Here is a 25,456-nt window from a genome sequence, read left to right as displayed (position 1 = left end):
AAACCGAATACTTTGGTGGCAAAAAGGCATTTGGCCTAATTAGAATGCCCAAATGTTTCATACATATTTCAGGCCGTTTTAAAAACCGAAACGATTTAGAAACGCGGAAACGCAACCCCATGGTGCTTTTCCGTGTTTCCTAAATGTTAGCATGTCAAATTCGATTTTCTTCGATTGATGGCATGTAAAACAGAGAGAGTACCTCAAAGACATGACGGTAGCGGCCAATGAGACACCAGAAATGAAGTTGAAGTTGGGCAGCTGGGAGAGAACAAAGTGAACAGACGCAAATATCATGATGAAATAAGTGAGTTTTATGTCTTTGCAACTGCTGCACACGGTATCATGAAACTTTGTAAGAGGACGTTTGATTTGGGTAATATTTTATTATCAAAATAAAAAAATTACCTTGAAGATAGATTACTTAGAAGATTACTGGGTATAAATGATTACTATGTTTGATAAAATTTGATCGGTATAAATAATTATTGTGTTTGGTTAAATGTAATAAAAAATTACTAGTAAATTATTTTATTTAAATGCCCTTGAATATAACTATTTTTATCTTAACAAATTAATATATAATAATATAATTATAATAAAATCAAGATTACTACAGTAATCTTTAAATACCTAAGGTGAAAGTGGTAATCAGATTACTACCTATATTACCTATCACGTCAGTATTGGTAATAGAAGATTACTGTAATATTTTATTGTCGATAAACCAAACAAAGGAATAAAAAATAGATTACTAAAGTAATCTTAAAAAACCCCAATCAAACGCCCCCTCAGGGATTTGCCTCTAGTAACCATGGAAACGACACAAACATCGACTTCAACAACAACTTGTGGCACCACAACGTACAGACCAAGCTTCTCACCAAGGGCATACTGCCCCAGTTCCTGGTACCTGTCAAATCTTCTTCCAGGAACCATCTCGTGCATCTCAATCATTTGCCAAAGGGTATATAGAGTTATGATCCATGACAAAACTAATATTGCAATACCAGGACCCCTGAAAAGCCAAAATACTTACTGTAAAAGAAAGTACTTAAAACCTGAAAAAACAAAGTACTTAGAGTTAAAAAAAAAAAAGAAACTCTACAAATCCTTGCTCCTTGAAATTTATAATCGCAATAAAAAATGACTGGTTAATAGATAAGAACCTAGCATACCATCCAAGCTTTGACATGGCATAAGGAAGACTGAGCACACCAGCTCCAACAATGGCAGTAACATTGTGGAATGCTGAATTCCACCATTTTGCATTTCTTGAAGAAGTAATAGGAAGCCAATCGTCAATAGCCTTCCTCTTGGCTAATGTTTCGTCATCACCTGTGACTGTGAGTGATGGCAAAGCCGTTTCCTTTAATTTGAAAAACAAGAAGGCACGAACTAACTCAAATAGAATAAACGACTAAACAAAAAAATGCTTCAAAGTTGCATGTTTTATAAGTATATACGCACAAAGAGAGAAAGATAGGGACTAACGCTGGTTTGTTATAATTGTAATCACCGGCCCCTGGAGTAACCATAATAGCTTGTAAAACGGTGAGCTATTACAGGAACGATATTGCAAAGAGAAAGAAGACAAGGAAGAAGAAGATAAAGCAATGAAATAAAGATGGAAGAAAATATGCAATGATGCTCTTTATGTAAAGGAGAATTCCAGTAAGGAGTCAAGGAGTGGAGCGAGACTTCCCAGATGCCGACTTTTGAAAAAGGTAGCCAAAAAGACTTATTTCCACGCAAAGACAATATGTGAGAAACAGTTAAGGATTTATGTATCTAGATTTAACCCTAGTTTTGTAGAGTAAATAAGAAATAATATGAACAAGAGAAAGTGAGGAACTCTTTGGAATCTTTCAAAAGAGAGAGAGAGCAAATTTTATTAATGCGTTAGAAAAAATTATATGGGTCACTGCTTTTATATGCGTGTGGTTAAAATATCAAAATAACACCTTAGTTATTGTCAAATGGTAGTTAAACCCACTTCATTTATAGGCTAACATCTTAGTACCTCAGGTTTGATCACCTTGCAGTTACACCCTTATATACTAACATCCCCCTTTAAGCTTGACTCTCTCTGTAGGTCTATCTTTCACCAACACTTTTGCTCCATCCCAGAGTGCATCTCAGTTCGAAAACTGGAACAAAGCTAGAGGAGAGCGAGTGTTGTTTTACTTTGTAGCTATACGCAGTGTGTCTTGAATCACAAGCAAACTATGGTAACTTCTAGAACAGTACAAGTTCATGGGAAGAAATGCTACAACAGTGTGCCTTGAAGTGTAATTTCCAGACCAATACAGAATTCATATGATGGAGACAGACTCAGACTCTTTTTTTTTTTCATTTCCTTTTCTTTCTTTTTTTTTTCTCACTTTTTTTCATTCTTTCTTCTCATTTCCTTTTCCCATTTTTTTTTTCTTATTTTCTTTTCTCACTTTTTTTTTCATTCTTTCCTCTCATTTTCTTTTCTCTCCTTTTTTTTTCTCACTTTTTTGATTCTTTCTTCTCATTTCCTTTCCTCTCTCTCTCTCTCTCTCTCTCTCTCTTTTTCTCACTTCTTTTTTCATTCTTTCCTCTCATTTTCTTTTCTCTTTTTTTTTTTTTCTCATTTTCTTTTCTCTCTCAAAAAAAAAAAATTTCACAATGGCAATAATATCAAGAATTATTCAAGTTATATTTGAGAGTTCTAGGAAACTACCTTTGCATACCTTTTGATTAGTAGAGCCTAAAATTTCGCCAAACAACTTTCTCACACCACTAGATCAATATGCCATGATACCACAATAACATTGATGCTAAGAGTTATTCAAGTTATATTTGAGAGGTTTAGGGAACTACCTTTGCATACCTTCATATTAGTAGAGCCTCAGATTTCGCCAAACAACTTTCTCACACCACCAGATCAATATGCAATAGACTTTTTATATAATCACAGTATCACACCATACAGACAACTTCCAAAAAAAAATTTATCAGCAAACAACAAGTTGTGCACAATTCAGATACTAATATCAGAACAATGCAAACCTCATAACTTCATGTTCACAATATGATTACTCAACCAATTGTGTTGTGCACAATTCAAACACTAATGTAGACCTCACAGCTTCATGTTCACAATATAATTACTCAAACAATTGCTTGTGTTTATGCCCATACATTTCCAAAATATCTGTGAACCAGTAGTACTACAAAAAAAACACACCAAAAGCACACACAACAATCTATGCATAATTCAGACAACAAAAGGTTGCACAAAAAAATCAGCCACTATTCCTAGAGTTTACCATGAAACTCATACTGCACACATTTAAGGAAGTACGAATATTCTCAAATTTAACAGTTGATAAAGCTTTGGTAAAAATGTCTACCTTTTTGGTGTTTAGTAGGAATATACTGAACCACAACATTTTTGGCAGTAACTTGGTCTCTTATATAGTTAACATCAATTTCAATGTGTTTCGTGCGTGCATGAAAAACTGGATTTGTAGCGAGTGCATTTGCACTTTGGTTGTCACATCAGATGACAGGAGGTTTGAGAAACTCTAAATGCAATTCACTAAACAAAGACTTTAACCAAGCAATTTCAGTGGTTGTATGTGTGAGTGCACGATACTCAGCTTCTGTGGAGGATAAGACAACCACCTTCTATATTTTTGAACTCTACTGAACTAAGTTTTTACCAAGAAAAACACAATAACCAATGGTAGACCTTCTGTCATGCAAATTACTAGCCTAGTTAGAGTCAGAATAACACTCTAACTGAAGATTAGATGCATTATGAAATAAGAGACCATAATCAAGTGTTTCTTTGATGTACCTCAGTGCCCGTTTACAAGCTTTCCATTGTAATTTAGTGGGAGCTTGCAGGAACTGATTGAGTTTGTTAATAGAATATGTAATATCAGGTCTAGTAAAAGTTAAATACTGTAGGGCTCTTATCGGACTCCTATACAATGATGAATGTTCAAAATTTTCACTATCTTTTGGATACAATTTGGTTTCAATTGTAAAATAAGTGATACAAGGTTTAGACTCAAGCATATTTATTTTTGACAAAAGATCCTTTGCATACTTAGTTTGATTTGAATGAAGTCCAGTGTGGTTTCGAAGCACTTCAAAACCCAAAAAAAAAAATGCAATACACCCAAATCTTTTAATGCAAACTCTTGATGTAATTGAGTAATAACTTGAGTGATCACATAACTATCATTGCCAGTTAACAAAATGCCATCCACATACATAAGTACATGCACAATCACATGACTAGATTTATATATGAATATACTTGTATCAAAAATGGAAGAAATAAAAACCCATGCCATCAATGCATTTCTTAGCTTCTCAAACCAAGCTCTTAGAGCTTGTTTGAGTCCATACAAGGCTTTATTTAGCTTGCACACCTATTTACCATTCTTAGAACACTCAGAAAACCTTTCTAATTGGCTCATAAGCATAGTCTCAGTAAGATCACCATTTAAGAATGCATTATTCACATCAATTTGTTTAATTTCCCAATTGTAACTCACAACAACACTCAAAATTATTCTAATAGTGGCAGATTTAACAACAGGACTAAATATTTCGAAATAGTCAATCCCAGGTGTTTATTGGAATCCCTTGGCAACTAACCTGGTTTTATACCTCTGAACAAACCCATCAGGATTGTGTTTAACTTTAAAAATCCATTTACACCCAACTACATGCATATCATCAGACAAAGGAACCAAAGTCTAGGTGTTGTTAGTAACCAGGGCATTATATTCATCTTGCATAGCTTGCTTCCAGTATGAATCAAGTAAAGCTTTTGTAACTGTTTGGGGTTTAGCTTTGACAACAGATGAAGTGAGAAACATATGTGCAGAAACATTAGAGGTAATGCATTGTTTTGGTTTTGAAAGTTTTCCTGTTTTAGTTCTAGTTAACATGGGATGTGTGTTGATACCAGAAGGTTCAAACTGTTGACTTTGATTGGTGAAATTAAGACCTGGTGAATTGGATTAAGTGGCATTTGAAAATAGTGGTTAAGGTTGGGTAAAGTTGGATAGGCCTGGTTAAGACATGGAAGTAGCAGGCTCAAGTTGACCTAGAAGAGATGTTGATGTAATAAGAGATAAAATATAATTCTCAGAGAATTGTTGAACATTATCAGGTGCACAAGTAGATAATTCAGCACCAAAAATACTGATATGTGATATGTTTATCTCTATAGAACAGTTCACTGGGGAACTAAGACCACATGACTTACTTATTTGTAGAGGAGGGAATTTATATGTTATAGTACACCTATCTTCAGGTTAAAGAAAGACCATTTTAGAAGAGAAGTTAGGTTGTTTAAACTCTCGATCATGTAGAAAAGGAAAAACAATTTCAATAAATTTTACACTTTGAGTGATATAAATTTTTCCTAAGGAGGACATGCATTTATACCCTTTATGAGCTAGACTAAAACCAACAAAGATACATTTTTTTATGTGAAAACCAAATTTCTGTGACTGATAAGGTCTTATATAAGGGAAAGTTGTACACCCAAACACTTTAAGGACAAGATAGTTGGGACTTGTGTGAAACAATAATTGAAAGGATGACTGAAAGTCAATGACAGAAGAAGGAAGTCTATTACTAAGGTACACAACTGTTTGAAAAGCAAACCACCAGTATTTAAGTGGCATACCACAATGAGCCAACAAAGTGAGACTAGTTTCAACTATTTGCCTATGTTTTCTTTCAGCTCTTCTATTTTGCTGATAGGTATGAGGATAAGAATGCCTAAAAACAATTCCAAGACTAGTTAAGTATGGAGCTAAGGATCTATATTCCCCTCCCCAATCAGATTGGACATACATAATTATACTATTGAACTATCTTTCAACTAATCTATGAAGTGTCATGAAGGTGGTCTTAGTTTTAGATTTGAACTTTAAGGGAAAAATCCATGTAAGTCTACTATAGTTATCAATAAAATGGATGTAGTACCTATATCCCTCAGATAACACAGTTGGGGAAGACCCCCAAAGATCAGTATGTATGAGTTCAAGAGATTTAGAAGCTCTAGACTGAGACACAGGAAAACTAGATTGCTTTAGTTTACCAAATTGACATGCATTACAAAACAAACTATTACTAGAGTAATTCTGAGAAGGACAAACAAGTTTGAGAATTATAGTGACAATTTTAGGGTTAGGATGACCAAACCTAGAGTGTCAGAGAGCTTGAGTTAATTCAGACTTGGAAGACTTAATAGCAATTTCACAAGTTATACCCTTATTTGTTTGATTCTTAAGAGAATTGCCATTAGAAGCATTAGTATCATGAACAGATTTGCAATTAACATTATCAACATTATTATTCAAGAATTTTTTATTTTCAACAGTAGCAATGTTATCATCATGAGAGTCATTGTCCTTGTGAATTACAGAGCAAACAGATTTGTTAATGTAGTCATTTTGTTTGGAATGCAGACAAGAACATATGAACTCCTTTAAGCCAATGTCATTTTTAATCTTACCTTGAGTTTGGGAACCAGATGGCTTGGGCGAAGACAACATATAGAGGCCATCTCTAAAGGTTCCCTGCAATAAGACAACATTACTTAGTCTATTTTTAATCACACATTTGTTAGTTGAAAATTCAACTAGAACATTATTGTCTTTGATGATTCTAGATATACTGAGGAGATTCCTAGTGATATGAGGAACACAGAGTACCTTTTTCAAGTGCACAACTTTGTTGTGAATAAAGTTTGGTTAGACTAACTGACCAGTACAGGAGATAAGAAAATTCTCATCATTTCCCACTTGAAGTTGATCAGTGTCTTGATAAGTAGAGGCTATTGCAAGTTGAGAGGGATCAGCAGTTACATGATCAGTGGCTCTTGAGTCCATAAACCAAACACCATCTTAAAGGGCAGTTGGACCAGCTATATGTGTATTGGAAACACTTGGAACAGTATTAGAATGAGTTCTGATAGTGTTGTAAGGAGTGACATTGTACTGAAAGTAATTATAGGTAAGATATGTTTGATGTACATTAAGAGATGTTCGTGTAATGTCAAGATTAGTGAATTGAATTCATGGAAAATTTGTACTGTACTGAGGTAAGTGTGGGATTGACACTGGTTGGGATTGTTTTGAATAGTGATAGGTATTGTGAGATAAGGACATAGGATGAGAGTAATGAGGTTGAGTTGGTGGAACAAGACCAACATAGAATTAAGGCATGACATTTTGAGTACTGTAGTTAGGGTTATACCTATGATAACATTAAATGGTAAAGTGTCTAGGTTTATTGCACAGTTGACAGATAACATGACCTTTTCTTCCACTTCTTCCTCTACCCCTAATAAAGCCATTGAAAGACTAATAGGAAAAAGTGTTTTGACCAGAATGCCTATAGTTAGGAGGACTAGAAAAATGTGTCTGATTATAGTAAGGTGGTGGAGTTTGATTGTAAGTGTGTTGACCATAATTCAAGAAGCCAGGTGAGACATAGTTTTCAGTGTATGGATGTTTGTTGACTTCAGTAGGGGTAAGAGAAAGTTTGTGACTGTTTATTGTAAGATCAGGTAATTTATCATAAGGTTTAACCAGATTGACAAAATGGGCACTATGAAATTCAAGAGACACGTTAGATGTGAGAGATTGCTAAGCTTTAGCAAGTTTAAGTTCATGTTTTTGTAACAGATATTGAGCATCTTGAATAGTAGGTTTGTCATATTTAGATTCAATTCTGGAATTGAGAGTAATTACAGTTGAGTCATAGTCAGAATCTAATCTATATAAAATATGACTTAAAACCTCATTATCAGTAACATTATGTCCCCTAGACATAAGGATCTCAACATACTCCTTCATTTTCTCAAAGTATTTTGTGATGCTCATATTGTTCTTTTTTGTGTTTTGTATTAAGTTTTTAACATGAAAAAGTTGAGACTTAGACTCAGATGGGAACTCATTTTCAAGAGTAACCCATAGATCATGTGCATGTTGACATTTAGATATGACCCTAAACATGCATGCAAAGATAGAAGACAAAAGCCAACTCATTAATTGTTTATTAATCTTTTGCAAAAATGAGTACTCAAGATTTGGTTTCTTGATGATTAATTGATCTTCAGTTTGAATTTGTATGTATGGAGGAGGACAAGTTGAGAAACCTAGAAGGTGATTGTCTAGACCATGAGTACCAACAGTAAACAGGACTTGGGATCTCCAAAAACTGAAATTAAACTTATCAAATTTGGGATTAATGGATTATAAGTGAGAGGAGCAACTACAGGTTCCTACACTAGTGAAGATACCTTCTGCAATAGAACTGGCTGAGTTTTCCATAGGTATAAAGTTATATAGGTTTAACAAGTTCAAGAAAAACACACCAGAATCACAACTGCAATGCACCAACAAATAATAGTAAAAGGACGTGAATTATTATATAGACACTGCAACTAACAATAGATTCAAGAAAAATACACCAGAATCACAGCTACAATGCACTAACAAATAACAGTAAAAAAAAAACTACTTGAATTATTATACAGACACTACAAGTAACAACAGTATTAAATTGCAATTACAGCTGTTATAACCATTATTATAACCTGTATCAAAATTATAGAACCTTGTTATACCAGAGGGACGAGGTTTCAAATAAACCTCTTTTTTCGAGCCAGTAGCACTGCACCCTCAGGTTGCCAATTTATGTAACTAGGAAGCAGATTACACACTGATTATACAACCAAGAGGCAAACAATACACACGAAATATAACATCACAACAACAATACAATTTTGAGTAAAACAAGTTTTAATCATGACGTTAGAAAGACAGATCAGATACAAGAAAAAATTCTTTCAACACATTTTAATCAACCAGTCTAAAAAATACGGGAGTGTCTTTACATTAACACATCAACAATTGTATCAAGATCGTTCAAGACTTAAAGAAAAAATTAGGTAACAAGTTGTAACAGACCAGATCTGAAAACTAAGACAAAATAAAACATTCAAACATATTAGAATCACACAGATCTAAGAAAACATAAGCACTGAGATAACAAGTGCATTATCAACACATCAACAATTGTATCAAGATTGTTCAAGATTTAAAGAAAACTTAGTTAACAATTTGTAATAAACCAGATCTGAAACTTTGCATACTAAACCAAAACAGAAGTTTTCAAGTATATTAGAATCACACGGATCTAAGAAGACATCAGCATTGAGATAACATGCAAACAAGTTGTAATGAACCAGATCTGAAACTTTGCATACTAAAGTAGAACAAAAAAAAAATTCCAGTATATTAGAATCACACAAATCTAAAGAAACATCAATACTAAGATAACATGCAAAAAAAACATTGTAATGAACCAGATCTGAAACTTTGCATCCTAAAATAGAACAAAAAATACTCCAGTATATTAGAATCACACAGATCTAAAGTGACATTAGCACTGAGATAACATGCAAACAAGTTGTAATAAATCAGATCTGAAACTTTGCATATTAAAACATACCAAAAAAAATATACAAGTATATTAGAATCACACGGATCTAAGAAAAAAACATTAGCAAAAAAACACAAACATATAAAGGAAGAAGAATCGTTATCACAACGATTGTTCGTTGATACCTCAACCCTTTTTACTCCACAGGTCCAAATCTGACGACGCGAGTCTTTGGCTCTAATACCATGATAGGATATGTGAGAAACAACTAGGGATTTATGTATCTAGATCTAACCTTAGTTTTGTGAAGCAAATACGAATGAATATGAATAGGAGAGAGTGAGGAACTCTCTGAAATCTTTTAGAAGAGAGGGAGAGCAAATTTTATTAACACGTTAGAAAAAATTACATGGGCCACCACTTTTATATGCGTGTGGTTAAAATATCAAAGTAACACCTTAGTTATTGTCAGATAGTAGTTAAGCCCACTTCATTTACAGGGTGACATCTTAGTATCTCAGGTTTGATCACCTTACAGTTACACCCTTATATACTAACACGCAAGGTGCTATCCATTCTCAAATACACATCTGTGGGTATAAAAAATTCAAATACCAGCACATGTCTTATTAAATTTAATAAAAAATCATTAATTATAAAGAATAATATTTTTATTTTATCACTAAACTATAAAACCTTAAAACCTTTTATTATTTTCTTCTTTTAATTCAAAAAATTACTAATTTTTCTTATGATAATATTTTGAAAATTTTATTTTTCTCTTTAAAGATTTTTTTTCTTTCTCTAACAATCAGAATCCGTTTTTGCTATCAACCGATCTTCTCATCATCTTTTTCTCCCACCGTTAGCCTTGTTATCATAATAGTTTTATCAAACAAAGATGGTTCATCTTCCGACCAATGAATCGACATCAAAAGCTTCTAAGATGCCAAACGTTGCAAGAGTATTTTTCCATGTAACATAGAAAAATGATTCCTAAAGCTAATTTCTTCTCCAGTTATCATCTTTTGACTCTGTAGATATTCTCAATATTTGGAGCGTGTGACTTGAAGTTTCTTGGCACGCTTACAACTCGATCATTCTCAATCAAACTTGTGATACCTTCCTTAATGGCCTCCCTATACCACTCCTTTTTGGGCATCAAATGCTTAGACTGCGAAAATTCCTTTTTGTTGATATGAAAGGAGCTAAGGGGTGTTGTCTTTAATTGGCCTTCGATTGAATTGAAATTGCCAGCTAGCTTGAGTTTCTTGGGCATCAATCAATAAAAAAAAGCTCTTGTTTTTATTAATATTATATGGAACTGGAAGCCTGACTTCAATTAGCTTTTCAGCATCCTTGTGTAGATTTGATAGGGACGTTGGATTCGTTTCTTCTGCACTCTAAATTTGCAATTGGTAGGGCTGGACTCGAACCGACCCGCGAGCTCGGCTCGGCTCGATCGAGCTTGAGTTAGCTCGGTAGATTTTTTTTCAAAATTTTTTATACAAACGATATCGTTTTGATCCATATATATTAAAAACGATATCATTTTGATAATAAAAAATGAGTCGAGCCGAGTCGAGCCAAGCCGAAAACGAACCGAGCCGAACTCGAGCTGCCTCTAAATAAACCGAGCCGAGCCCGAGCTCGGCTCGGGTCGAATCCAGCCCTAGCAATTGGGAGTATTATTAAGATATTCTGATCTGTTGCATATTAAGGTATACTGCTGTTTAAAGCCCCATGGATGAAACAAAAAAAATAACCACAAAAATGCAACTAATCTTAATGTCTCTTATAATGGCAACACATTGAATGAAACTTTGCCCTCTGAGTACAAAAGCATAAAATTCATTAAATAAAAAACCACTGGTTAGGGCATTTAAGTAATTTTACTTTCATTGATTTAGGATTAAAAACTTTGATTAACCTCCTTTACGTAAAACAAATAATTACCGTTAAAAATTAACTCTGAATAAAATGTAAAAGGCCAAAAGACTTGTTCTTATGTAAGATTTGATGTAATTCTAAAGTCGTATCCATTAATTTTTAAAAACCTAAACACTTACCTATAAGTTAATTTCAATTAACAATCTTAACCAGTAATTAGGATAAAATTGTATTTTAATAAACATTAAGGTTTTTATTACATTTCCCTCATATTTTTAAAAATCTAATAATTCCCCTCCAACCTAAAGTTTGAAAAATGAATATTTCCCTCATAGGATTTATAGTTTTCCTATGCTGCTACTCTTCCAGTGACTAGAGTTGGCCAACTTACTTACTGGTGCTCCTTGACCAACACACAAATGGATCGAAAGAAATAGATCTATGCAAGACACATATTTGTTTCTTCTTTGTGCGGGCAAATCTTCAGTAAATCGGAGATTGGCCTATGATTCATCATCATCTGGGAGAGGAAGGAGCATTGTATGCAGGTTGGTTGGCTCTAGGTCACCAAAGGAGAAGTAACAAGGGAAAACTATAAACCCTATGGGAAAATGTTCATTTTTCAAACTTTAGGTTGAGAAAATTGTTAGATTTGTAAACCTAAGGGGAAAAATGTGATAAAATTTTAATTTTTTATTAAATGACGATTTTACTCTTATCTATAAATAAGATTTTTAACAAAAATTTATTTATGAGTAGATGTTTATATTTTTGAAAGTTAACAGATAAGACTTTAAAATTTCATCAAACCTTGGGTGGGAACAGGACCTTTGGCCAATGTAAAATAAGAATGGTTTTGAACAAAGTATTTATTAAGTACATTACATGTGTACTTCAAGTATGACTAGCTCGGAGTATTGAACTGATGAACAGGAAGCCAAAGTTGGAATTTTTAGAAAAGAGGAGGAGGACATAATAAGAAAGGTGGAAGCATCTGACATTTTGACCTTGTGTTTTCTTTTCTTTTCTCTGTGGAAGAGCTTGGTTAATCGTAATGGTAGTTTTAAGCAGTTAAACCTCAATAAAACTTAAATCTCCAAGTCAAATTGGTTCTATCTCTTCTTTATATTAGAGAATTTTTATTAGAAAGAATATCACATCTTATTTAATTATTAATTCTTGTCTTCAATTTATTTTAATCAATTATCGATAAGTCAGAATATATATTAAAAAGAAAGTGACAATCATAAATATATGTGGGATTCTGTAGATGATTTTGTATATATAATATTGCTTGTCAGAATCTAAGAAGCACGGAAACGCACAGCAGTGTGCGTTTCCACGAATCCGAAACGTTCCGGTTTCCGAAACGGCCCGAAACTAGTACGAAACGTTTCGGGGCCGTTTCCGTAATTTGAGATAAAAGGGAAACGCGTTTCCTTAACCTAAAGAGCTTCCTATGCATACCAGGATTCTGAAAGTGAATCATAAATGGATTCTGAAAAGATTTTGAAAATAAATAACAAAAATAGTTCCCTACACGTAATACTCTTCTGGGCGTCTTCTTCTTCTGTTGGGCATCTTCTTCTTCTCCTCTTTGCTGTCAATCTCCTTTGCCGTCAATCTGCTGGGGGTCTTCTTCTTCTGCTGGGTGTCTTCTTCTCTTCTTTGCTGTCAAAGTTTGCTGTCCTGGCGTCTTCTTCTTCTCTGAAACACTGGCTGGAAGAAAAGAATCTGTGAAAAAAGTATGAGTTCCGTGCTTCTTAGATGATATAAATTAATTTATATATATTTGAATTTAATGCATCTCTGAGGCAATATTATAATTCTGCTGCCTCTTCCAGATTTGTTAGCTTTCCAAGATTTGTTAGTTTGCAGAACTTTTATTTTATTATAAAACATATATTAAATTATTATATATAATATACTTTACATTAGCCTTTTGTTTAAAGTAGAATTAGCTCCATTAGCCTTTGCCGTCACATGCATTCTTCCAGATGTGTCAACCTTGGAATTCTAATTTATTATAAAATATATTTTAAAACATTAAATTTTTTATATGCTTTATTCCCCCTAATATATATATATATATATATATATATATATATTATCAATGCAATTTGGTTAATTTTTGCAATATATATATATATCATGAATATAATTTATAATCCATAATTTATTTTATTAATAATTATTGAATATTTGGTTTTATATAATTTAATTGAATAATTTTGTAGTTTGTAATTTAGTTATTCTTGTTTGATTTGAATATTATTTATAGATAAAAGTTTTCCTATAATTAAATTGATTTATTTATGTGCTTGAATTTGTGCTTTTATTTCAGTTGTGTAGTAAGCTGCCAAGAAGAATAGTCGGTGATTTATGTGATTTGGTTGATTTTTTTGATAAATTCTAGCAAATTGTTGGTGATACTGAATTTGAGTTAATCATTAATGGATTCTGCTACTGGTAAGGAAACTTCAAATTCTAAAAGTAGTAGTAGTAGTATGGGTTCTGCAAAAAAGAATAATGATGAAGACCAAAATCCATTGTGGAAATATGTCACAAAAATTGAGAAACTTGGAGAATCAGGGGGTACATGCAAATGGGTTTGTAATTTTTGTCAGAAAGAAAGGCAAGGGACTTATACTAGAGTTAAAGCTCACCTATTAAAAATTACGGGGAAAGGAATCGGTGCTTGTTCTAAAGTGAAATTTGAAGATTTAGTAGAAATGAGAAAATTAGATGATGAAGCTACCAATAAGGTTTATAATTCTCAACCTAAGGAAGTGTCATTGCCTAGTAGTACTACTAATGTAAATCAATCATTGTCTTTATCTTTACCGTTACCGAGTGGGGCAAATCTTTTTTTAAAGAAGAGAAAAGTTGATGATTCTCCTATTGCTAAATCTTTTGACATACAAACTAGAGCTCAATTAGATGAGAAAATTGCTAGAATGTTTTACACTGGTGGTCTCCCTTTTAATTTTGCTAGGAATCCAAACTATATTAGTGCCTTTTCATTTGCAGCTAATCATTCATTGGGTGGTTATGTGCCTCCTGGGTACAATAAATTAAGAACTACACTACTTCAGCAAGAGAAAACAAATGTGGAAAGGTTATTGGAACCTATTAAAAGCACTTAGATGGAAAAAGGGGTTAGTATTGTTAGTGATGGATGGAGTGACCCACAAAGGAGACCTTTAATTAACTTCATGGTAGTTTGTGAATCAGGCCCGATGTTTATTAAAGCTGTTAATTGTGCAGGTGAAGTTAAAGATAAATATTTCATTGCTAATTTATTGAAGGAGATAATTGATGAGGTTGGTCATCAAAAAGTAGTTCAAGTAATAACTGATAATGCTAAAAATTGTAAAGGTGCTGGGGAAATCATTGAAGGTATGTTTCCACATATTTATTGGACTCCATGTGTTGTGCATACTTTGAATCTAGCTTTGAAAAATATATGTGCAGCTAAAAATGTGGAATCTAATCAAGAGACATATGATGAATGTCATTGGATAACTGATGTTTATGGTGATGTTATGGTAATTAAAAACTTCATAATGAACCATTCAATGCGATTGGCTATGTTTAATCGATTTAGTCCTTTGAAATTACTTTCAGTTGCGGACACTCGTTTTGCTTCTGTTGTTGTTATGCTCAAAAGGTTTAAATTAATTAAGGGTGCTCTAGAATCAATGATTGTAAGTGAACAATGGGGACAATATAGAGAAGATGATCAAGGCAAAGCAAGATTTGTTCGTGATAAGGTGTTGGATGAGAATTGGTGGGCGAAGGTCAATTACATTCTTGCTTTTACTGCACCGATTTATGATATGATTCGAATGTGTGATACAAATAAGTCATGTCTTCATTTGATTTATGAGAATTGGGATTCTATGATTGAAAAAGTTAAATCAGTTATTTATGAACATGAAGGAAAGTTTTCTACCCAAGATTCTCCTTTCTATTCAGTGATCTATAGTATTCTTTATGATCGTTGGGCAAAAAGTAATACTCCACTCCATTGTCTAGCTCATTCATTGAATCCAAGGTAAATATCTAATTGAATTATATATTTCTTTCATACTTATTTGATATATTTATTTATTAAATTGGGTATTAATTTGTTAACTATTTGATATATCTATTATTTGCGAAGGTTTTATAGTGAACAGTGGCTTGAAGGAGGTGAAGGTAGAGTGCCTCCTCATATGGATGGGGAAGTATCTATTGAGAGGAACAAATGTTTTAGAAGGATCTTTTCTGAAGATGAGCGTTTTAAAGCATTGGATGAGTATGCTAACTTCTCCCTCAAAAGTGGACCGTTCGAAGATCCTGATTCAATTGGTGCTAGATTTAATACAGAACCGATGAAGTGGTGGGCATGTTTTGGTTCAAATGCTCCATTGCTTCAAAAGTTAGCATTCAGAGTACTTGGACAACCTAGTTCCTCCTCTTGTTGTGAAAGAAATTGGAGTACTTATTCCTTCATTCATTCAATTAGAAGGAATAAATTAATTCCAAAACGTGCAGAAGATTTGGTTTTTGTTCATAACAATCTTCGTTTATTGTCAAGGGTTAACTCTAAGTATTATGATGGTAAGGAGAAGATGTGGGATGTTGGTGGAGATGACTTTGGGAGTATGGAAGATGTGGGAGTTCTTCAATTAGCCAACCTGTCATTAGATGAACCAGAATTGGAGTCTGTTTTTTTCGATGAAGATGCAAATGACATAATGGATAAGGAGAATGATCAAATAGAGAAAATACAATAAATATTTTACTATTTTTAAAATTTTTTTCTTATATTTTATTTGATGACTTTGATATTGAACCTTGGAAATTATTATTTTGATGAAATAATATTGAGTTTGTAGGTTGATTTATTTACATTGTGATAAAATATATTGATTTATATACATGTATATTTTCTATTTTAAAAGATGAATATATAAGTATTGATTTAATTTATACATACATGTTTCAAGAACTTGAATTTGTAATTTATTTTTGGTACAAAATTATTTTGTTATATGTTATTTTAAATTGGTTTGAAAAAATCAATTGTTGTATTTTTTTAATTAAAATATAGGTTATTGTATTTTTTATAAAAATTTCATATTTATAAAAAAAACCCTGTATTTTTTATATTTACACGTTTCCCCACGTTTCCGTTTCCTACTTTTTTAAGAAAATACGTTTCCACGTTTCCACGTTTCCACGTTTCCACGTTTCCGTTTCCGTGCTACCTAGGTCAGAATAATCATAAAACAACAATGCTTGCTAAATTAAATATACATGACAAAAATTGATCATTCTTATGGCAACAAGTAAAGGAAGACCTATGTGGAACAAGAGAGTTGACTAATGGCTTATCGCAAATGATTCTATCTCCATAGTAATAATAATAAATTGATCTTTCTTATGGTAACAATTGTACTTGCGGGATGAAGTAAAGGAAGCTGCAGACGTTCATGTGATTATTATTCCACCTGGGCGGTTTCCTGTCTTTTGCTGATCTCCTTCTTGCTGTTCATCCAAGGTTTGCCTCCCTCAGGATTAGTCTTGGTCTTGTCTCCTCTGGAGCCCCTGGGTTTCTCCTGGTTATTCCCTGCTTGGTCCAGCCGTGAAGTGTGCTGCTCTGTGTTGCTGCCAATTTTCAGTTCCTGCTACAGTTCCTGGTGTTGGTCCTTAGCTGCTGCTGTCTTTTCAGGATGTTCTGTTCTGCCTGGGTGCATCATGTTTGCTTCTCCTGGCCATCTTCCATTTCTTCCTATTGCTTGCACCTCTTGGATAAGGCTGGGTGCGGCAGAAATTTGAGATCTTTATGGAGTTAAATTGAGTTGTTGAACCTAGCATTTTGGTGGGCTGCAGATGTTGCTTGTTCTACCTTTTTTTGGTTTTTATAATTTGGGCCTCCTTAGGCTTTCAATTGGAATTGAGCTTGATTTAAATTATTGGACATTGTGCCTGGTTGTTTTCATGAGTCCTCCCATGTATCACTAGAGTTTTTCGCCATCCCTTGTATTCGGGGACGAGCTTAGGTTGTTTGTCTTGGAAATTTGCTCTTTGTGTGCAATGTATATACTTACCTATTTAAAAAAAAAAAAAAAAAACAACCGATAACTAATTTTGAGTGTTTGGCATATTTCAGCACACACGTTGAGGCTGACTGGGCCTAACGGGCTTGAGCGAGCCTTATTCTAGTTGTAGTGCAATTACACATGCTTGGTTGGATAGGGAATATAGAAGTCGAATAGGCAATAGACTTTTAAAATTAATCAGTTTTGTTAATTTTAAAATTTTATCTTTCAAATTCTAAAAAATAACAATTTCTTCCTCATAACTCAAGTTTAAAAAAAATATATTTCCCCTCCTTAAAGTTTACTCTTCAATCTTATATGTCATCGTCAATAGTTTCTCTTTTTTGACACTTTTATTTCTTTTGATGGTCTCTCTCCCTTTGTCTCTTCCTCTGACTAATGTCAATTCAAATCGAAAAGATAAAACTCTTTGTTTTTTTAGTTTAGATTGATATCGGTTAGAGGAAAAAATAAGATTTAAGTTAGGAGATAAATTATTATTTTTTAGGGTTTAAGGAAAATAAATAAATTTTTTTTATTTATAATATTATAAATAAAATAATAATTTTATCTTTAAAATTAATAGATTTAAGAAGTTATATATGGGTAAAAAAAATTTTTAAAATTAAAAATTAAAAAAAAAAAAATAGTAGTCTTTCCAAGGGAATTAGTCCTTCAACCGACTTTAATCATATGTATTATAGTTAAGATGGGCCGAAAGACAGCCTGGTCCATTAATTCAAAAGAGAATGATTGTGGTTGGAATAGTCAAATCAATAGCAAATATAGCCTGGTGATGAAATTGGTTAGAAGTGTTGATCCAAAAGCCCGGTCTAAGGAATGAACCATACAGGGTCATCCCCATGAAAGGCATTAGGTCCAATCCTCCTTCATTTAATGGTTGCACCGACACCCTTCACAAATGACATTTGCGTTGATATTTGTGTCAATTGGGAGGCCAATTTCTTTTTTAATGAACGTTCCTGGGATCACATATTTTCATAATCTTCGATTTCAACACAACTAATGGTAAATAATCTAATTAATTAAGTTCGTATAATATATTGTTTGCCAAACGGTGCCGTATGACATGTTAAGATAAGGATCTTTCTTGGCCATGCTGGATCTAAGACACGCAAGCGCAAAAAGTGCCGAGTAGGTGGGTCCTATTACCATCCACTTTCTCGTGTATGTTTGGAGTGAGTAATTTCACCGACTTCCCGTACATTTTCAAACACGTGGAAGAATTGTAAAATCATAATTAAATTTAAACCTTAAATAATAATTTTATTATTATTTCTTTAAGAGATTTATACTTTAATATTATCTAATTAGTTTGAAAACTGCCATTCTTTTGGAAAAAGGCAGGCCGAGAGCGTTTAAGCGTGAGCATCACGTGAGTAAGTTAAAATTAAAAAAGTGCTTTAAAAATAGAAATAAAAAATTGGAATATCAGCCACACCCAAACGAAATCCAGATAAGAGCACAATCTAATCCATTGTCCAATACCATTATCCCACGTGTCGATAAAATTAACCCATCCCCATCACTCTGTACTAAATCTTCACCTGAAAGTCCCAGCCTTACTCCCTCATCTCATTCCTCTTTCCAATTAACATTTCAGTCTGCTCTGTCTCTCACACTTTAGTCACCTGAAGATGTGTAACCATCAGGCTATGAAGAAGAAGAGGAGAATGCAAACAGCTACAACTACTCCGACTTTCGTTTCTTTAAAATCATCTTGTAAAACTAGTACCAGGAGGAGGAAACCCAAGTACCTCAGTCTTAACTTAAAGATTGGCCTTGAGAAGAAGCCAGACATCTCTAGGAAGAAGATGAAGCTGACGAAAGAGCTGCATCAACAGCTCACTCTCTTCCCTCTTTACCCGGAGAACTTAGTTGAAGATACTAAAGATTACAGCCATGAACAAGAGAATGAAGATAACGACGTTGTCGCCAGCTTCCTGTTCGACGCCGCCACGGATAGTTCCTCCACTCTTAACGGTCTGCTGACTTCGACGACCTCCGATCGGGAGAGCCCCGCGGTGTCGCCGCTTTCGCTGACGTTTGCATACGGCGAAGATCGTTGTGACGATCATAACTATGGGCTGGTACGGACGGCCATAAGGGGTAAAGAGAGGGACCCCGGTGAGGAGAAATGGGTAAGTTACAGTGAGGTCGTGGAGAATAATAGGATTATTGTTAAGGAAGAGGAGGTGATGAGTAGTAGTTGTATTGATGATCATGATGATGTGGATGAAGGTGCATGGAGTATGAAACATGTGCAGGGGCAGAATAAGAAATTGCTATTGTCTTTGAAACTTGATTACCAGGAGATATTGAATGCTTGGTCTGATAGGGGTCCCCTCTATGTTGACGGAGAGTCCCCACAAACTGTTCCTGAATTGCATGATGCCAATGTAAGATCCATCTCACTTGATCGTCACTCAATCATATATATGTATGAATGTATGTATGTATGTATGTATGTATGTATGTCGTTAAGGTGTCATGCATGCGTCTGAATTTTATTTGGACTAATGAGGATGAAAATGTAAATAAATTGGCATGCTGATTGACTTGCTGTAACCTTCATACTGTAGTGGATGGTGTACAGGATCAATGAATCTTTAGTTTTGGCAGTCACTTTCCACCTATTTGGGGGGCCAGTGCAGTTTTAGCCAGCTGGGCTATGGCCCAATTGCTCCCATAGGTACAACAAAGCCCTTCAATTAAATCAGGTTGTAATTGGGCTGAAGGGTTGTTTGATCAAGAGGAGGGAGGGTTTTAAATAGAAGAGTTTAAATTCGTTTGCTACATGTAATGTTTTATTCAAAAAAATAAAATAAAAATAATTATAAAAATAGATTATTTATAAAATTATTAGGTATAAACTATCATTATATTTAAAAAAATTGATAAATATAAATAATTACTATATTTGATTAAAAATAATAAAAAAATATTAATATACTATTTTATTAAAATATCTTTGCATATATTTATTTTAAAATATTTTCACATTATTTATTATATTAATTAAAAATGAGAATACGTTTGTCTTAAAAATTAACAAATGTTAGTGATAAAAAATAAATTTCATTCGATTTAATGCCCCATAAAGGTTAAAATTCCATTCAAGATCAAACTTGTTGGATTGGAAGAGCATCAACTATTTATCTTGTTCTTTTAATTACCATGTTCATATTTTTAAAAGTGAATGTACGTGTGATGAAGTTGATTATTATGTTGATTTCCCATTAGGGAAGAGGATAGGAGGATTTTGGTGGATTATGAAAAGATGGTATAATACACATGCCGCAAATTTTTTCCTGATAAAAAACAATGGAGGGCTTGATGATGATTGAATACTGAGTAGTTGTATTGGAGTAATGTTGATTAATGAGTATAATTGTGGTGGGGCAGGTGGCAATATATCCCTGCAGCAATGTCGGTAATTTGTGGAGTGTGCCTGAAATGACTAGTAATGATGGTAGCGACGCAGTAGGAGGCAAAGGAGGCTGGAAGATGGAGCATAGAGAGGCAAGTGTTTTGAGATACAAGGAGAAAAGGCAAAATAGGCTTTTCTCCAAGCGCATCCGATATGAAGTTCGAAAGCTCAATGCTGAGAAGCGCCCTCGCATGAAGGTACCCTTTGCTCCACTCGCAATTATTAGTAATTAAGATACTGAGTAATTAAGGTTCAATGGTATGACAGAATCCCATTTTCTCTAGTGTAGAGTTATCAGGTAATTTATACATTTTTTGATAGGATTTTTATGGAGTGCTCTGCACTTTCTTAAAGTGTTGTTGTAAATATTGAATTGCAATCTTGCAATAGATATTGTTGTTTTCTTCCCTAATATCTAATTTACTTGAAATGAATTCAACTGAAACTTTGCAGGGTCGATTTGTGAAGAGAAGCTCAGAAGTGTAGATATATGGATCTAGTGTTGTTCCTTAGAAGAGAGTGGTACTGGGATTGTTTGCCGACCTTTTTCTTCTCTTTTATGTCTTCATTTCTAGCTAATTTATTCGATCATGCATCCATGTCAAATAGCATAAGCATAGTTTTGTTTACCACCCAATATGAAAGAGAGAGAGAGAATAAAAACAAGTGATAACAGCTACATTGGAGGTGTTCTGGTAGAGAAGAGAAGAAGTGCCAAGTTTGTAATAATAGACAGATTAGATCATATACTTCAAGTTACGAGTTGCAGAATACTGTGAGTTGTAAGATATATAGTTCTCCTAGCTACTAGACTGTACTGTGGTGTATATGGCGAAGAGAGAACATAGTGAATCTTTTGAATTTTTCTATCAGAAACTTTTGTTGGCAGAAGGAAAAAAGGCACTAGGAATCGATTTTGTTACGTTCAGTTGTGCAGCTTGCGACCCAAATGTTACTAAAATTGGTAGAATACTAAAACTTTCAAAAAAAACACCAGAGTTTAAGTCTCTTTCACGTTTATGAAATATTGACTTATCTAATATAATAATTATAGGTTCAGTGATTGTGTCCTGTGATTTACTTGTCTAACCAGTCCAGACGAGTTCCCCAACTTCATTTCATCTTCAATCATACATTAATATTATCAAATTTTGAAACATTGCACCTAACACACCACATTTCTCATTTCAAATCACAGACTAAAATGAAAGGAATCCCCAAGAAATTTCAAGACTCACCTCTCTTTGCTTATATATACATGCCCCCCAGCCCCAAAACACATATCTCTAAACTTCTTTAATTTCCACACTTTCATACAACAGAATTGGTGGATCATGAACATTCGTCATGTCGCTTATCCCAAAACTGCTTGGTGATGAACCATTTGATCCCTTCCGGTCAATGGTTAACCAATGTCGAGTCCTCAACGCAGGCCCACGTTTTCACAGCCCATCTTCCAGGGCTCAAGAAAGAGGAGGTGAGAGTTGAAAGAGTGCTGCAATTAAGTGGGCAGAGGAACTTGGAGAAACAAGGGTATTTGCTATAGCTTTGTATTTCCTCATGATAAATATTTCATACTTATTCGTAATATGTGAATCAAGATAGTTAAAATTTATATTTGAGAAAATTATTTTATGGAAAATGGTATTTGAAATAAATTGTTAAATGGGCCTTATAAACTCAAACATACTAGCCCCATCTCACATTCTTTTTTATTGGTTATTAATTTAAAATGGCCCAATGTACTTCTCGCCCTACTCATTTGGAAAAACCATATTCATTCAATTTCTTTTTTTTTCTTTTGTTTTTACTATAGAGATGTTGAAGGAAAAAAATAAATAAATAAAGTGATGAAGAAAAAATGATCTTTCTTCTCTTACCATGTACCAATACCAAATTGGATAATGGATAGGTAAATAACTTTTCAAATTTAAAGGGTAAAAAAAATATTTTATCAAAAGATTAGGTGTAAAATAATTATTCAACCTTATAAATTTTAATGAAAATGCGTAGCATATCTTTTCGATGCTATGAATAAGTCTAAGAAGAATGTTATGCGTATATATTTTTGGTATTGTTTATCATCATGTAATTGTGTATTATTTTATTTTATTTTTTTAAATTATCTAATTACATGATAATATATTTTCTGTGTATTCATATACTAAAAATGTGTATCCATAATTTTATTGTAAGTATGATTGGTTGGGATAAGTCCAAGTTCTTATTTTGTTGTCCGGAAAATTATTTTAAGATTTCGGGTGTTTTGCAACTCAATTTGGTTGCTGGGATTTCACAGATATTACTGAAGTTCAAGTTACCTTCCGCAAACTGGATCCTTTCACAACCCCTAAGGTTGGGTCAACCCAATGCCAGACTATTTGCAGAACCCAGTTGAATATTTGTCTGGTCTATATGTAGTCCAAACAAATGAGTTTAAGCATCTGAAACTTCCTTTCATTTATACTTCAAACTTGGATCATTAATAAATAATTTGTCAATTTGTAGAAGCAACTTACTTTCTTCTGAAGCATTCTAAATTTGAGAACCGACACTAAAAGCCAAGTCCCACACATCAAAATGTCCTCACTTTAGGTGCCCTTGTGCTTTCTGATTATTATTTTTTCTTCTTCGCGTGCACTCGTGCATGTGTCAACATATAGAGAGAAAATAAAGCATTAATTAGAACATTAATTAATTTACATTACATGATCATCAGGAATCAAAGTTTTTATAAACATGGTAAACTAGGCAAGATGACCAGGACTTGCATCAGCTTACACATTAATCTAATTGCCAAGTGAACAGGAAGAAGCCCTTCATTATAATATTTTTGCAGCTTCATTTGGAGGTTAGTGAAGATGTTCCAATGGCTTTAAAATTATACACTTATGGTACGATAAGCAGTCTTCATATGAAGCTTCATCTCCTTGATAGCTGGATCTTCTAGCAGTAGCACTTTGTCTTTGTCTCTAACGCCAACCATGTGTAAATATTCATTATCTTCTCTTTCTTTCCCTTTGAACAGTAGCCTTTGCTCTCTGGGTTCCAGGCCTGTCACCAGTGACAGTATCATCTTTAACTCCCCTGGAAAATTAATATTCAGAACAAAAATTGAGTCAATGAAAGTAAAACTTTCTGGAGATGAAATGAATATGAGAGCTTACCGAAAGTGGAGGTCGCTTCAATGGAGATATCATGCCATTTAGAAACAGTTGAGACTCTTAAAGTGATGGTGCCTTCTCCTACACTGTCCCCACTTTCTCTCTTTTGAACAAGCATTCCACCAGGCCGAAGTTCCCATTTGATTTCGCTTATACCTCCATACTCTTTTGGACTAGTTCTAGTTGAAGCTGCTTTAACATTGTTGCTGCTATTGCTGCCGAGCTTAAAACTTCCTCTGCAGAACCTTTTCGACCTCAACTTGATCATCTTTGTCTCTCTTAATCCCATTTGAAAGTCTCCTGCTCTCTTCTCAAGAAGCTCTCTGGCCTTTCAAAACTCTCTAGTAAAGGGAAGGGTTGGAGGGCTAGTTACTTATATAATAGTGGGAGATTTTGGAATATAGAAAAAAATGGAGACTTAGGAAAGTGAAGGGCAAATGAGATAGTGACACATGGAGTGTGGTATGGGCAAAATTTCTTCTGCTGATTTTATGGGGGGCTCAGGCACATGGGGATATGGTTACCTTGGAACACGCTTACTCGATTAGGGCGGTTGGTACTCTTAATAAAATAATATGGAGGCTACATTTTTATGTTACAAATGATTAGGACTTGGGCTGGAAACTGTCAAATTAAGGGCGCGTTTGGATAAACCAAAATCAAAGAAGCATAACATGCCTGGCAGTTCCTTTTTGCCTCGCTTTTTCTTGTCATCTTTTCTTCTTTTAAACTCTAGCTTTTCTATTTTTTCCTTTCATTCTTTCATGGAAGCGTACAAGTGATAATTTCTTATTATCTAAAGCATGACCTACATTTATCTTGAGCTTTAGGTATTGGACTGAATAATGATTAGAGAGAGTCAATCTTTTGAATTAGATAACTCATTTATCCTGATAAAGTGACAATCAGTTAGATAGGGGCAAATACCTTAATCCTAGTTTCTGTCCCATAGGAAAAACTTTTTTCTATCTTTGTCCATTCCTTGATACGAAAATGATCGAAAATCTTACTCCCTTTCTTGCGGGGAAAATTTTTCTTCTCTTTCTCTTCCTTTTCCAACTTTGAAAATAATATAATATTTATTAGGTGTCAAGATATATTTGTAATAATTTAAAATTTTAAAGATAATTCAATATGTAAAAGTTTAAGTAACATATTGAAAAGAAAATGAGTCAAAGATATATTTATCCTTGTCTCTGACCCATCTCTTATTGTGAAAATTTTAGCCGTCTTTATCCTTATCCTCATACCCATTTTTATTGAAAAATTCCTTTCTTGAATGAAGAGAGATGAGTTTACAAGTTGGATTGTCATCTCCATACCTTAATAATTTGCGTTAGCCAAACCTTAGATATCTAAATAAGAAGATTTCCTGGCTCAAGGTAATATCCTCCTATAACATTTAA

At 33.7% G+C, this 25,456-nt stretch overlaps 4 protein-coding genes across 5 annotated transcripts; 2 read left to right on the top strand and 2 right to left on the bottom strand.

The window, feature by feature from the left end:
- Nucleotides 1-765: 765 nt before the first annotated feature.
- LOC123223947 lies at nt 766-6,896 on the bottom strand. Its single transcript, XM_044647445.1, has 5 exons — nt 6,769-6,896; nt 6,521-6,584; nt 6,275-6,416; nt 1,179-1,398; nt 766-1,018 (listed from the first exon to the last, which is right to left on the bottom strand). The coding sequence occupies exons 1-5, from the start codon at nt 6,894-6,896 to the stop codon at nt 766-768; spliced, it is 807 nt and encodes a 268-aa protein (XP_044503380.1).
- Nucleotides 6,897-13,799: 6,903 nt separating this feature from the next.
- Nucleotides 13,800-16,127, top strand: LOC123223946. Its single transcript, XM_044647444.1, has 4 exons — nt 13,800-14,199; nt 14,725-14,745; nt 14,821-15,196; nt 15,512-16,127. The coding sequence occupies exons 1-4, from the start codon at nt 13,800-13,802 to the stop codon at nt 16,125-16,127; spliced, it is 1,413 nt and encodes a 470-aa protein (XP_044503379.1).
- A 2,794-nt stretch (nt 16,128-18,921) lies between these two features.
- LOC123224534 (zinc finger protein CONSTANS-LIKE 6-like) lies at nt 18,922-21,762 on the top strand. Of its 2 annotated transcripts, none has more exons than XM_044648249.1 (3): nt 18,922-19,855; nt 20,039-20,148; nt 20,862-20,879. In XM_044648249.1, the coding sequence occupies exons 1-2, from the start codon at nt 19,094-19,096 to the stop codon at nt 20,114-20,116; spliced, it is 840 nt and encodes a 279-aa protein (XP_044504184.1). In that variant the 5' UTR covers nt 18,922-19,093; the 3' UTR covers nt 20,117-20,148; nt 20,862-20,879. The 2 variants fall into 2 exon arrangements, with proteins under 2 accessions (XP_044504184.1, XP_044504183.1); XM_044648248.1 differs by lacking the exon at nt 20,039-20,148 and adding an exon at nt 21,340-21,762 and having other exon boundaries at nt 18,949-19,855; nt 20,862-21,083.
- A 1,790-nt stretch (nt 21,763-23,552) lies between these two features.
- Nucleotides 23,553-24,415, bottom strand: LOC123224320 (BAG family molecular chaperone regulator 2-like). Its single transcript, XM_044647956.1, has 2 exons — nt 24,054-24,415; nt 23,553-23,973 (listed from the first exon to the last, which is right to left on the bottom strand). The coding sequence occupies exons 1-2, from the start codon at nt 24,337-24,339 to the stop codon at nt 23,768-23,770; spliced, it is 492 nt and encodes a 163-aa protein (XP_044503891.1). The 5' UTR covers nt 24,340-24,415; the 3' UTR covers nt 23,553-23,767.
- Between the last annotated feature and the right edge of the window lie 1,041 nt (nt 24,416-25,456).

Source organism: Mangifera indica, chromosome 8 (assembly GCF_011075055.1).
Source record: "Mangifera indica cultivar Alphonso chromosome 8, CATAS_Mindica_2.1, whole genome shotgun sequence".
Taxonomy (NCBI): Eukaryota; Viridiplantae; Streptophyta; class Magnoliopsida; order Sapindales; family Anacardiaceae; genus Mangifera; species Mangifera indica.
This window is presented reverse-complemented; position numbering and strand designations above follow the sequence as displayed.

Coding starts and splice junctions, on each gene's coding strand:
- LOC123223946 (XM_044647444.1), top strand. CDS start 13,800: ATGGATTCTGCTACTGGTAAGGAAACTTCAAATTCTAAAAGTAGTAGT. Junction 14,200..14,724: donor TTTATCTTTACCGTTACCGA/GTGGGGCAAATC, acceptor AAAATTGTAAAG/GTGCTGGGGAAATCATTGAA. Junction 15,197..15,511: donor ATTTATGATATGATTCGAAT/GTGTGATACAAA, acceptor TTATTTGCGAAG/GTTTTATAGTGAACAGTGGC.
- LOC123223947 (XM_044647445.1), bottom strand. CDS start 6,896: ATGGACTCAAGAGCCACTGATCATGTAACTGCTGATCCCTCTCAACTT. Junction 6,585..6,768: donor CTTATCTCCTGTACTGGTCA/GTTAGTCTAACC, acceptor GTCTTATTGCAG/GGAACCTTTAGAGATGGCCT. Junction 1,399..6,274: donor TAAGAATCAAACAAATAAGG/GTATAACTTGTG, acceptor TATTTGAGTTAG/TTCGTGCCTTCTTGTTTTTC.
- LOC123224320 (XM_044647956.1), bottom strand. CDS start 24,339: ATGGGATTAAGAGAGACAAAGATGATCAAGTTGAGGTCGAAAAGGTTC. Junction 23,974..24,053: donor TGAAGCGACCTCCACTTTCG/GTAAGCTCTCAT, acceptor TTAATTTTCCAG/GGGAGTTAAAGATGATACTG.
- LOC123224534 (XM_044648248.1), top strand. CDS start 19,094: ATGTGTAACCATCAGGCTATGAAGAAGAAGAGGAGAATGCAAACAGCT. Junction 19,856..20,861: donor CTGAATTGCATGATGCCAAT/GTAAGATCCATC, acceptor GTGGTGGGGCAG/GTGGCAATATATCCCTGCAG. Junction 21,084..21,339: donor AGAAGCGCCCTCGCATGAAG/GTACCCTTTGCT, acceptor GAAACTTTGCAG/GGTCGATTTGTGAAGAGAAG.